The sequence below is a fragment of the Equus caballus genome, unplaced genomic scaffold (genome assembly GCF_041296265.1).
Source record: "Equus caballus isolate H_3958 breed thoroughbred unplaced genomic scaffold, TB-T2T haplotype2-0000437, whole genome shotgun sequence".
Classification (NCBI taxonomy): Eukaryota; Metazoa; Chordata; class Mammalia; order Perissodactyla; family Equidae; genus Equus; species Equus caballus.
In genome coordinates, this window is record NW_027222394.1 from 1,201,578 (window position 1) to 1,215,255 (window position 13,678).

The 13,678-nt window shown below is 41.4% G+C and overlaps 1 protein-coding gene and 1 long non-coding RNA gene across 3 annotated transcripts in view; one reads left to right on the forward strand and one right to left on the reverse strand.

The window, feature by feature from the left end:
• LOC138922980 (uncharacterized) overlaps positions 1 to 13,678 on the forward strand; it is a 45,296-nt gene that overhangs the window by 20,181 nt on the left and 11,437 nt on the right. The window contains exon 2 of the long non-coding RNA XR_011436100.1: positions 7,745 to 7,826. This is a non-coding gene — a long non-coding RNA (uncharacterized lncRNA). The remainder of the gene's footprint in view (positions 1 to 7,744; positions 7,827 to 13,678) is intronic.
• The window catches only part of LOC138922977 (olfactory receptor 2AE1-like), a 37,135-nt gene continuing 23,729 nt past the window's right edge, over positions 273 to 13,678 (reverse strand). The window contains exons 1-2 of one of the 2 annotated variants that reach the window (XM_070259473.1): positions 2,405 to 7,520; positions 273 to 1,797 (exon numbers count right to left, since the gene is read on the reverse strand). In XM_070259473.1, coding sequence (XP_070115574.1) covers positions 845 to 1,797; positions 2,405 to 2,426 — 975 coding nt within the window. In that variant the 5' untranslated portion in view covers positions 2,427 to 7,520 and the 3' untranslated portion in view covers positions 273 to 844. Of the gene's footprint in view, positions 1,798 to 2,404; positions 7,521 to 13,678 lie in introns of those variants that run through there. The other variant, XM_070259474.1, reaches the window with a different exon arrangement.

The window sequence follows — 13,678 nt, forward strand, 5'->3', positions numbered from 1 at the left end:
GGAGAGGTAGTATGATATAGAAATTTGTCCCTCATTTTGGCATCCCTCAGACTACTACACCTCAGGAAAGTTCATGGAGATATTAGCCCTCTGAATTTGACTGGTATTAATCCCTGAATATCTGACACAAAATGAGTCTTACAAAGTCATCAATTGTGTTATACATTTTTAGGTCTCTTCCCCTCTCTGAATGAGACTTCATTAATGTCATGGGGATAGTAAAGCAATCTATGTCCTGTCACTTATTTATCCATGTAACAAATACTCATTGATCACTTCTTTCATGTCAGGCTGTTTTATTGTCTCTGGTGAGACAATAGTAACCCAAACAAAGTCCTAGCCATCAGGGAGCTTACATTCTAGTAAAACAGACAAAAAATATAATATAACAATACAGTGCAAAATCATGCAAAGAAGGGTTACAACGTGGATGCAGGGGACAGAGAAGGGTGAGTGCCATTTGGATAGGTTACTCAGGGAAACACATTAGGGCAAGCTTACATTTAAAAAGAGATAAAAAGGAAATGAAACAGGGTCTACCACTTTCAAGACTTGATCTTGGGCTTCTCAGTGTCTAGAATGGTGAAAAATTAATGTTTGTTGTTTAACCCACCCAGTCTATGGTATTTTTGTAACAGCAGCCCGAATGGACTAAGGTAAGTACTCTATAGTGCTTGGAGGCCTGAGACCAAGTTAGAAGACTGGAATTGTGTGTTGACCACTTCATTTATGCAGCAGTCATCAGGGATATGGACCCTTGAAAACTCTTAGGGGCTTGCCCAGATCAATCCGAGGAGGTTATCCCATTCCTCTCTTACACTCAGAGCAACTGCAATTGCTGTCTTTAAGTGATAACATCTCTCCCCAGCACTCTCCTCAGAGCCTTCGCTACATTCTTATTCCAGAGAGTATACATTAAAGGATTCAGTGTGGGAGTAACGATACTATAGAACACAGAACCAACTTCGCCTTGCAATGGTGTGCGCTTGGACCTGGGCCTCATATATGAGAATATGTAGGCACCAAACCAGAGGGAAACCACAGTGAGGTGAGAGCTCCAAGTGGCAAAGGCATTTCTCTTACCCCCAGCTGAATGCATCTGAGTGACACTATGGAGGATGAAGATGCAGGATGTACAAATTGGAAAGATGGGGAGGAGGAGAAGCAGGACACTGCTGACGCACACAGTGGTCTCATAAGCAGTAATGTCTCCACGTACCAACTTCACAACAGCTGGAAACTCACAATAGAAAGGGTGGCTTTTTAGAGGCCCACAGAAACGGAAGTGCATCAAGGACACTGTGTGAAATAGGGAGTTTATGGATGATCCCAACCATGACATGACAGCCATCATCGGTCCCACCCTTCTGTTCATGAGAACAGTGTAATGCAGTGGATGACAGATGGCAACATAGCGGTCATAGGACATGAGAGCTAGGAGGAGACACTCCGCACCAGCCACAGACAAATAGAGGAAGTGCTGGGTCACACAGCCGGCAAAGGAGATGGACTTCTTGCCAGATAGGTAGTTGGTAGCCATCTTGGGGACGGTTGTGAAGACATACATCAGATCCATAACGGAGAGCTGGCTGAGCAGCAAGTACATGGGTGTATGAAGCGGGGGATCTGCACAGATGAGGAGAGTGGTGAGGGTGTTGCCACTCACTGCAATCAGGAAGACCATCAGGGTCAAGGAGAAAAGAAAAAGGTGGGTGAGGGAGTCATCAAAGAGACCTTCAAGGATGAAGTCTGCCAGAGAGGTCTGATTCCTCTGCCACATCTCCCCTTTCTGTGTCCCTTGGGAAACAGGAAGTGGAAAGGAAGAGCGACATCAGAAATACTGGGGTTCAGCATACCTCACAATATGACCTTTTGATCTACAAAAGAATCTTTGAAGAAAAATTTTTCTATTTCTAATTATACAACAGGTCAAATTGTTGAAGTAACCATTTAGAAAAAGTGAGAACTTCAAATTTCTCTTCACAAACATGGTCACTCTGAAATTCTAGAATCTTCTGGCCCCTTTAAGTGCCAAACTTCAAAACAATAGTCTCTCCTCATTAAGTAAGAAATATATAACCACCTATATATATATTTTATAAGTACATATACACACAAATACACTTTTATAAAATATGTAAACACATATATACAGTTTCATATTTTTGTAAACATTTGTACTTTTATCCTTATGTATACAATAAATTTTCTATATATTATATTTATATGTATAAATAATACATGAATACTATTTTTGCTTATTATACCAGTCAAGGTTTAACCAGAGAAGCTGAACCACTAAGAAATTGATAGATACGTAGACATATACATTTAATAGATTGTATGGAAATTTGGCCCTGTGAAAGTGTGAAAGCTGGTTAAGCAGTCTGTGTGAGGCTGTTACCTTTGTGTCTGATGCTGGACATTGATAGGCCTTGTGGCAAGCAGTCACGAAGGGAAGATGGGTATGAAGTGTGGTAGATCAATTGCAGGCTGGAACCCACATGCTTCAGCTGTGACCCTGCAACGTGGACTGAAATTCATGTCCTTTCTTGCTGTCTCTGGAATTTGTGGTATGGCTATCTTGTGGAAGCTGGGGTCCTTCTTCATGAGGCTGGACACACACACCTGGCCCAGAAGTCACAGATGCTAAAGGAAGGTTGAGGGCAAGGTAGAGCCAATCTCAGGCCCAGATGCTGCTTCACAAGAGTGAGGTGAGGCAGCATATCACCAACTTTACGGTCTGTAAACAACACAGCAGCTGCTTCCCTTCTGCCTCGACATCTCCCTGAGAATCTTTCCTGTGGCTCCTCTTAGCCAGAAACACACAAACGTGGGAACTCTGGGAAATGTAGTTCATCCTAGCCACATTGACACATTACAAAGCGACCAGAGTCCATCCCATGTCAATTTGGTACACATACACATCTCCTTAAAGCACACTTAATCACAAAATAAACAGGACAAAGTCATCCTCCTGCCTAACATGGTATAACTATCCTGCATACAACCAAAATCATGCCAAACATTCATAAAAAACAGGGAAGAAATGCCCATTACTATTGTCCACAGAATGAGTCCTCCTATCCACGTGCTAACCTATTCTGTGGATGTCAGTTAGGACTCTTCCTCAGTCACTCCTGTTCATGCAAATGGACCCACAAACAAGGTAGCCATGGAAGACATGATGGAGGCTACACATGGACTCAGCAACATGGACTTCCACTCACCAAGTTCCACTGTTGGGTGCCCAACCTGCCAGCAACTGAGACCAAGATTGCGTCCTTGATACGGTATTACTATCCAGGAGAACAGCCAGCTACTTGGTGGTAGAGTGGGTCAACTGGATAACTTTCATCTTGGAAGGGACAGTGCTTTGTTTTTATTACAATAGACGCTTACTCTGGATATAAATTTGCCTTCCTTGCGTACAGTTGCTGCCAAAAAACCACCTGTGGACCTATAGAATGCTTTACTCACCATAGTGGTACTCCATGAAACATTGCTTCTGCCTAAGGAACTCATTTCACAGCAAATGAAGTGTGGGAATGGGCCCATGCTCATGGAATCCACTGGTCTTAGCATATTCTCCATCTTCCTAAAACAACTGGCTTAATATGATGGTGGAAAGGGCTTTTGAAGACTCGGTTATGGCAACAGCTGGTCGGAAACACCTCATATGGCTGGGACAATGTCCTCCAGGATGCAGTAAATCCTGTTAATCTGCATCTAATTTCTGATGCTGTTTCTTCCATCAATCAGTTTCTCGGGACCAGGCATCAATAGGTAAAAATGGGAATGAGTCCTCTCACTATAAAATTTATAATTATGATCCACCAGGAAAATCTTTGCTTCCTGTTTCTGCACTTTTAGGCTCTGCTGCGTTAGAGGTCTTTGTTCCAAAGGGAAGTATTTTTCTACCAGGTGACACAACAAGGATTTCATTTACTGATAATTGAGCCTGCTACCCTGCCACTTTTGGCTCCACATATCACTGAATCAACAAGCTAAGGAGGTACTATATACTGGCTGATGTGACCGATCCTGAGTAGCAAGGGGAAATTCAGTTGCTACTACACCATGGAGATAAGGAGGAGCATGTCTGCAATGCAGGAGATGTTCTAGGGAGCCTCTTTGTGATGAAAGTCAGGGGAAACCCATAACCACCCAATTCAGACAGGACTACTAAGGGCCCAGATCATTCCGGAATGAAGTTGGTGTCACCTCACCTGACAAGGAAGCTGACCAGCTGCACACTAAGGGAATATGAAATGGGGAGTGAATGAAGACAGCTGTAAACACCAGCCGTGCTCATGTGAGCTGCTGCAAAACAAAACTGTAACAGTACAGCCCTTTCTTCCTTGTTTTGATATGAACGTTTGGTTCACATATATTAACTAAATATTTTTGTCTTCATCCTCTCCATCATCACCTTTTCTAACATACGATATAACAAAATGGTTAGATTCATATCTCGGTATTTAAGTTATATGACATAAAAGGAGGGGTATGAATCAGATAGGAGTAAATGAATTTTGCCTAAAAACCTAAAAGGATTTTGTATCCTCTTATGGGGAAAGGCACAGTGTCTTTTATATCCTCTTCTTGAGAAAAGGTTAACATGTTTTTCATTGTACATGGAAAGCTTTATCATGTTAGGTGGAAGGAAAACTCAGTACTGTCTTTATTTGGAAGTTAAGAATAGTTTAAAGAAATATGAATAGGTGCCAGGTTGAAACATAATAAAGCCATTGTACTTATGTACTTAAAAACAAACAGGATATGTGTCCTAGGTAGACCTGAGAGCCTTCAAATTATAGATCAGGCTGATAAAACTAGGATTATAATATTTAATCAACCAAATCTCCCAATCAGCCCTGTATCTAATTCTCATATGCACACTTCTCAAAATGAGAGTTGGCAGCCATGGTGAAGCCTAGTGCAAAATACTAATCTACATTGATCCTCAAAATATCCACTCTATCCCTCTTTGTGTTTTTCCTCCTAAATGTTTCCCTAGCTCTCCATGCATTCCACACTATCTACTTAGTTTCTAAAGTGAAGAATTCAGAACAGAACGTATTCTTTAAAGTATAATTTGACCATAAGAAAGAAGTCACATGTATTAACTCTCTCCATATTAATGCAGCCTAGTATCATTATATTGGCTGTCACCTCACACTGTTATTTCAAATTCAGCTTCTTGTGGACTAAGGGCCCAAATCTTCCGCATTCCCCCTGATCGCTCCAGCCCTAACCAGACATCCACACATTTCCTTTTTACTAAAATATTCATATATTTCCTATCTCTTTCCTCATTTTTTTTCCCATTTTTCTCTGTAAATCTCTGTAGCGTAACTTTTCCATCATCTGATTCATGTCGTCTCTCTTTCTGCCCCAGGTAGCTTTTATAATAATTTCCCATTCCAATTTGCAGCTCTCAACTGGCTTTTTTTTCCTCTGCCTCATCAGGCAGCTTTCCTCATGAACTGACTAATATCACCTTCATATTTAAGGAATGAGGACATAAACTGACAATGTCAGAGTGTGCGCCAGTTTCTGAAAAGGATTTCATGGATACCTGAAACACCAACATTACCTTACCTGAAATTTCCTCTGCAGAGGCTTGTGGGCAGAACAAGTATAGAAGTGAAATAGAGAGGCCAGGATAGGCCCACGCTGACTCACACATTGGCTATTGGTCATCCAAACAAGTCTTTTCTGAGGTGCTCATCAGACTTCCTTCTCTAACCCTGGAACTCTCTTTTTACTGGTGGAATGGCATAGACTATATTGTCCTCCACAGTCAGCACTGATTATGCTAACTATCCTAGTGACAGACCATCATCAAGAGCAAGAGTGCATGTAATTCTGTAAGGCTCTGGCAAGGTATGCTCAGGTTTTGAGCTCCATCAGCACACGCCAGGATAGATTAAGTAACTGGACTTCCTTAACGTCTACTAGTTGGGTCTTTGAATCATGCAAATGCTTCTGCTGCCTCTAAACCTATATTTCAGATGCCTCTCCATTCCAAACTGGCCATGCAAGCTTAGGCAATAAGAATTTCAATTAATGTTACCTGATTAAGAAGCTACATCTAACACCAGCTTAATCATCAATGGGCCTAGAGTCAAAAGAAAATCTGTTTTGTGTTTTCTGCTATTTTGAATCGTTGAAGGCACTCTCTTCTTAGCTTTATACCCCCTTTTCTATTTAATAAAACCAGAATTTGCCTTTAGCACTGGTCTTTTTAGAATTAGCCCCTTCATGACTCCATGAATGTTTTCTTATCAGGAATGAGACTTGGTCTGAAACAAGGCAAATGTGAGGGAAGAGGAGTACTGTCTGTGAGAAATGAATCAAGCCATAGTCCAGAAGACCTATGATGATGTCACCTGAGGCAAATCAAAGACACTAAGTAGATGGCATCAGAGATTCCAACCCAGAGGACACATCCTGAATCTCTTCTGAAAACCATTACTCAAGATGCCAATTACACTTGTATGCACGGAGATGAGCATTCCCAAAGGGCTTTCCTGGACTCAGTCTGTAGAGGTCAGGAGAACTAGTTATCTCAATGAACGTGGCTCTGAAGACAACATGGGGACATCTTCTCTAAGGGTCAATTAACCGTGGAGAGAAATATTCCCTAGAGTCCCTGGCTTTTTTCCATCTTGGAACCAAGTTCTCTGTACTCTTTTTGTATCCAACCCTTGTGAGAAGACAGTGAGAAAGATCTAGCCTCTATTACCCACAAGACACTTTTGAGGTTTCCCCATGTGCCATATCATAGAAGAGAAGTCAAGGAATGGAAGCAGGAAGTTACTGCTAGCATTCCTCACTCTCGCTGTTGGTCATACTCCAATTTTATACACTACATTAATATAACATGTGAAAAGATTTCAGATACAGAAGTAAAATAACATCATTAGCTATCAGGGAAATGCAAATCAAAACTACAAAGAGGGATCACCTCACTCTGGTCAGAATGGCTATAATTAACAAGACAGGAAACAACAAATATTGAAGAGGATGTGGAGAGAAGGGAGCGCTTGTTCACTGCTGGTGGGAGTGCAGACTGGTGCAGCCACTATGGAAAGCAGTATGGAGTTCCCTCAGAAAATTAAGGATAGATCTACCATATGATCCAGCTATCCCACTGCTGGGTATTTATCCAAGGAACTTGAAAACACAAAGGCACAAAGATACTGGCACCCCATGTTCGTTGCAGCGTTATACACAATAGCCAAGACTTGGAAGCAACCTAGGTGCCCATCAGGGGACGAATGGATAAAGAAGATGTGGTATTTATACACGATGGACTACTACTCAGCCATAAGAAAAGATGAAATCTGGCCATTTGTGACAACACGGATGGGTCTTAAGGGTATTATGCTGAGTTAAATAAGTCAGGGCGAGAAACTCAAATTCCATATTATCTCCCTCATAAGTAAAGGATAAAAACAATGACAAACAAACACATAGCATTGGAGATTGGATTGGTGGTTATCATAGGGGGAGGGGGCGGGGGGAGGGCATAGGGGTGATGAGGCTCCCATGTGAGGTGACGGACTATAATTCATTTTCTGGTGGTGAACACGATGTAATCTACACAGAATTCGAAATATATTATGATGTACATCAGAAAATAAATAAATAATTAATTTTAAAAAAAGAAACGTGACAGCTGCATCATGGTAAAGTCAGTTGTTCTCTTTGTCTGTCCACTTTATGTTACACCTAGTGGGACATCAATTGACCAAAAAAGGACTCGCTGCAAAGAACACCAGAATGCCTGAGACTTCCGTGCATCTATACGTCAAAAGGTTGCTGGGCTAGAGCAATGGAACTAGGGAAGCAGCCCCCTCCCCCTCCGAAGGCAGTGGCAATACAAAATGTGTATGCTGCCAGCGGTGGTTCTGGTGTCCTAACCTGAGGAGCACAGCTGCATGCATCAGCAGCCTGAGGCTACAGGAGCAGGCATGGTGCTTGTTGCATAGCCCCTCTTTGTCCCAGCAGTGGTGGGTCGTGCACACGACCTGAGGCTTCAGGACACACAGCAGTGCCAGCGACCCAGCTCCCTCTCTCTCTCTCTGACAGTGGCTCTGGTGTTTCCAGCCGTGGGTACAGCATCCACAGCACAGATATCCACAGCAAGGGTGGTGGTGCTCTGACCTGAGATTTCAAAATGCTCACCAGCGCGGGCCAGTGACCAGAGACTGCAGGAAGAACAATGACATTCGGTTTAGCCCTACCCCACCCCCCACGATGGTGGGGGGCGCCCATGCCCTGAGACTGCAGGCAACACAGCAGTGCCAGTGAACGAGCCCCCTCCGTTTCCCCAGGCAGCAATGACTCTGACCCTGGTCTTTCAACATCAAGGGCTGCATTCAAAATGCAGATACCACTGGCAGAGGCAGTGGTGCCCTGATGCGAGGTTTCAAAAATCACACTTACCCACAACAACAACCAGAGGCTACAGGAGGAGAAAAGGTACTTCTGGCTTCACACCTGCCCCTCCCACAGCAGTGTAAGGTAGCATCTTCAACCTGAGGTGTCAGGAGCCACAGCAGAACTTGTGACACAGCCTCCAGCGGCAGCACCTCTGACATGGGCTCTACCACCATTGGGGGCTGCATACCGGACCCTGGGCCCATGCAACACCCATAAATCCAATGCCTCTAACCCATGTGTTTCTCTGGCAGTTCTCTTTGCCCAGGCAGATATGCATCTGTCTTGGGTGGCTGTTCCAGTTACCTTTAGCTAGTTAACAAATTATCCTGAAACTTGGCAACTTGCAAGAATTGTTTTATTTTTCTCACTATTTTGTGGGTCAGGAGTTTGGGAAGGGTTTAGCTCGGCAGGTCTTCCGTGGGGACTCTCGTATTGATGGTGTGCAGGCTGTGTCATCACCAGGCTAGACTGGGATGATCATCCAAGATGCCGTTTCTTCTTCTTGTCCTCTTTTAAGCCTATTTATTTTTATTTTTATTTTCAGTGATTATGAAGACACATATCTATTGAAGCTTCAGGTCATTAAGCCAATGCACTCCAAATTCATTTTCTCCTATGCTGGCTGTGTCCACCATTCCCTCATCCCCTCTAACTTACTCTGTCTCTTTCCATTCGCCTTTTTCCCTTTAAAGTTGGAGAGAGGAATCAATTTTTCTTCCTTTGGTCTTACTTCCCTTCTGCTTTCACACACCTTTCCCTTCAGGACCTCACATTAGAACTCTCCACACAGCTCTTCTCTTCCTGTGTGGCCAGAGCATAAGCGAGATGGGGGATACGAATCAACCTCTTTTGTTCTGGGTCCACTCCTTCCTGCCATAGGTGTTACTAGGAATATAGGACAAGTGGTTTTCCTCAGGAATGCAATCTTTTCACAAGAGGGCAGTGCTTACAGGCTACAGAAAAATTTTCTCCTACAGAGTCATATATCTGCTAATGTGTCCAAACTGAGGATCATTGATAATATCCTTATAGAGAAGCTCTAAGCGTCTGTGTCCCACCTGCAGAAACAGAATTCTTATATAAGGGTCAGTTTAATTTGAGAAATACCTAGACTTTCTCTATATTTTACTAGGAATGAGCCAAGTTTCCTATGTTTGTATGCCAGGAAAGGGCAGGGAATAAATAATCTGTGAGGTCTTTCCTCTCCATTAGATTCTGTTTCACTAATGGTTTCAGGAACAATAGAGTTGGGCTTTCTCTTTTTTCCTACATTTAATCAAACTGCACTTGTCCTATGTCTGATTGACTGTTAATGTCATGATGCTGCCACATTTTGTTTTGCTCATGAGTAAGATGGAAATTCACATCCAAGTCCCATTACCCCTTCACGTTGTCAACATTTATATCAGTTGCCATATGAGTTAAAGTCACTACTTCTGCAGGTAGAATTGCATCTGGAGAGGAAAAGATGAGGTAAGTCCGTATAGGTCTGAAGTTGGACCTCTTCTTGCTCTTTGATGTCTTCTGCATCTGTCTGCCTTTCTATTCTTTTCTTAGTATTTGTCTAATATCTCTCTCATTCTCTGACCCTCTCTTGGGCTTCCCGCGCTTTTTTCTCCACAAGTTTTCAAAATGTAGTTCAGAAACATTTTTATCACTGTATTTGTTTTATGTATATTCAACGTGCCATGTGTAGCTGGAACTGCTGACATTGTTCCAGGATAAGTGAAGTCTAGGGAAATTTCAGCCTCACTCAACCTACTCATTTACGTATCCTCTTTCTCTCACTCTGCCATCTCACGTCTTTGCTACTATTTTCTGATTTTTGTCTTTGTTTCTGCTCTTACCCAAGAGCCCTTTAAGAAAGTGACCATTATGTTAGAAATGATTAGATTTGTTCCCTACTTTGAAATATTAAATGAAATGCTTATGTGGCCTAATACATTAGATCCCAAATCTGACCGCTTGCTTGCTGAGCAACTGAATTAGATTCTCTAGGTTAGAAAGTGTGATCTATTTAACTATTCATTTTGTCAAAGACAGAGGAAGTGTGTTATAGTTTTAATTATTTCATCTGACCCCTCTACTAAATCCTAATACTTGTAGGAGTAATATGGGTTTAAAAACATTTTATTAAGTATACCATATATTCAGAGAACTGAACAAATCATAAGGGTACAGCATGATGAATTTTCAGAAAGTGAATCCATAGGGTAACCAGCACACAGATCAAGACAAACAATGTCACTTGCCCCCCAGAGGTTCTTATTATTCCGCTTTCCATCAGTGTCCCACAGGGGTAACTACTATTTGACTTTGAATACCAAAGCTAAATTGAGCCTGGTTTTGAACTTGATAAATTTAGAATCGTACAGGACATACTCTTTTGTGTCTAACTTCTTTGGCTCAATATTTTGCTTCATGAGATTCATTCCTGCTGTTGTGTTTAGACATTTGTTCTCGTTACTGAATAGATTTGCATTGTGTGCCTATCCCACAGTTTAATTACCCACTCTAATATTGATGGATATTTGGATAGTTTCCACTTTGGTCTGTTATAAATAGTACTCGTATGAAAATTCTAGAACAAGACCTTGGTGGCCAAATACTAGCATTCCTGTTGACTGTATGCTCATTCTCAGCTATAGCAGATACTGACAAAGTGTTTCACAAAGTGGTGGTTGTAGTAATTTACTCTCCAACCTGCAGTGTATGAGAAATCCAGTTGTTCCACTTGTTCAATCTCCTTGCCAAAATTCGGTTGGTGTGTCTGTATTTTTTATTTTAGCCATCATAGGAGGTGAGTGACTCTATTTCAAATGTAGGTTTACTTTGCATTTCTCTGGTGACTAATCATGTTAAGAGCCTTTCATATGTTGATCAGCCATTTGGATGTTCTCTGTTGTGAGTGCCTGTTCAAATGCTTTGCCTATTTTCTATTGAGTTGTCAGCTTTTTTCTTAGTGAGATTGTAAGGGTTCTTAATATGTTTTGCTCATGAGTTCTTTCTTCAACGTAAGTATTGATACCCTTTCTCTCCTCTGTAACTCTCATTTTTAGGCTTTATATGGTAATTTTTGATAACTGGAAGTTCTTAATTTTAATGTAGTGCAATGTTTCTATTTGTAGCCTGTATAGTGTTTTAACGTCCTGTTTAAAAAATCTGTCCTACTCCAAGCTCATAAATATTTTTCTATTTTTTCTTCTAAAAGAGTCTTTACTGTTATATCTTTCACATTTAGATTTTATATCCACCTGAAATTGATGTTTGTGTATGGTGTGAGGTCAGGATCAAAATGTATTCTTTCCATATTCACATCCAACTTACCCAGCATTATTTATTGAAAAGAACATCCTTCCCCCGCTACATTGTAACATGATCTGTCTTATCTGTAGGTGTGCTTCCACACTTCTATGTTCCATTTGTCTGTGTATATAACGTTGTGCCAATAGCACACTGTTTCAATTATTATAGCTTTAGTCTAGATATTTAGCAGTGTAAGTCCATCGCTTTTATTTTTCTTCTCCAAGAGTATCATGACTATTTTTGGCTCATTATGTAAGTCCCTCCACCCACCACCCATAACTGCTTTTAGTTTGATTGCCATTACATTGACTCTATAGAAAAATTTGGAGAAAATTGACATCTCTAAGTACACAGTCTTCCAATCCATGAGCATGTTGCAGCCCTCCTTTTATTTAGGTCTTTTAAATTTTTCTTAAAAATATTTTGTTGTGTGTAATCTAGGGGTCTTCTACATATTTCATCAAATTCAATCTTTCATATTTGAAGCTTTTGCTGTTATAGTTAATGGTATAATTCATAAAGTCTAATTTTCTGTTTGTTTATTATTCCCCTTTTTGTAGGGTCCTTGTAAGGTTTTGGTATCAAGATTTTACAGTCCTCATAAAACAAGTTGGAAAATTTTCCCTCTTACTCAGTTTGCTGGATAGCATTATTTAAGATTCACATAAAATATGGAAGCTGTGGGCCAGCCCCGTGGCCTAGTGATTAAGTTCACGTGCTCCTGTTTGGCAGCCCAAGGTTTGCCAGTTCGGATCCTGCATGTGAACCTACACACTGCTCATCAAGCCATGCTGTGGAGGCATCCCACAGAGAAGCGCTAGAATACACAACTATGTACTGGGGCTTTGGCAAGAAAAAAAAAAGGAGGAAGATTGGCAACAGATGTTAGCTCAGGGCCAATCTTCCTTACACACACACACAAAAAAGTAACACAGATTAAAGTGATGATCAATGTAAAGTAAGAAACTATTCTAAGAATTTAAACACATTTTTTTAAAAATACGGAAGTTTGGATCCAGACTGTAATTCTAAATTTTTGTGTATATTATGATGTACATCATAATATATTTCAAATTCTGTGTAGATTAGATCATGTTCACCACCCAAAGACTAATTACAATCCAACAAGACACACGTGTGCCCAGCCACGCCTTTCACCCTGTTCCCTCCCTCCTTCCCCTCTGGTAACCACTACTCCAATCACTGTTGATATGTGATTGTTTGCTGTTGTTTTTGTCTTCCACTTATGGGTGAAATCATACGGTATTTGACTTTCTCCCTCTGACATTTTTCACTTAGTATAATACCCTCAAGGTCGATCTATATTGTCGCAAATGGCCAGGTTTCATCATTTCTTAGGGCTGAGTAGTATTCCATTGTGTATATATATACACCACATCTTCTTTATCCATTTGTCCCTTGATGGGCACCTAGGTTGCTTCCAAGTCTTGGCTATTGTGAATAATGCTGCCATGAACATAGAGATGCATGTATCTGTATGCATTTGTGTTTTCAAGCTCATTGGATAAAGACCCAACAGTGGAATCGCTGGATCCTATGGTAGATCTATTGTTAATGACCTAAGGATACTCCATACTGCTTTCTATAGTGGCTATGATACGGACCCTGATATCAGTTTCCTCACATTAAACCCAGAATATATGGGTTTAAAATCACACTCATTCCTTGCTTACTCTCTGGCTTCCTGGCTCCATAATCCACTATCCTCCATGGAGACAGATACCATCAAGGACAAGCACCTGGATTATCTCCTCCCCGCAAAGAGATACAGTCTGGTGGGAAAGCTGCTGACCAGCAAGGTCACAGGCTTCCTCTTCTCTGCAAGTAGTCTCAAAGCAAAAGACAGGCTGGTGGGAAAGCTCCGACCAGCAAGGCCATATGCTCCCACTCCCCTACC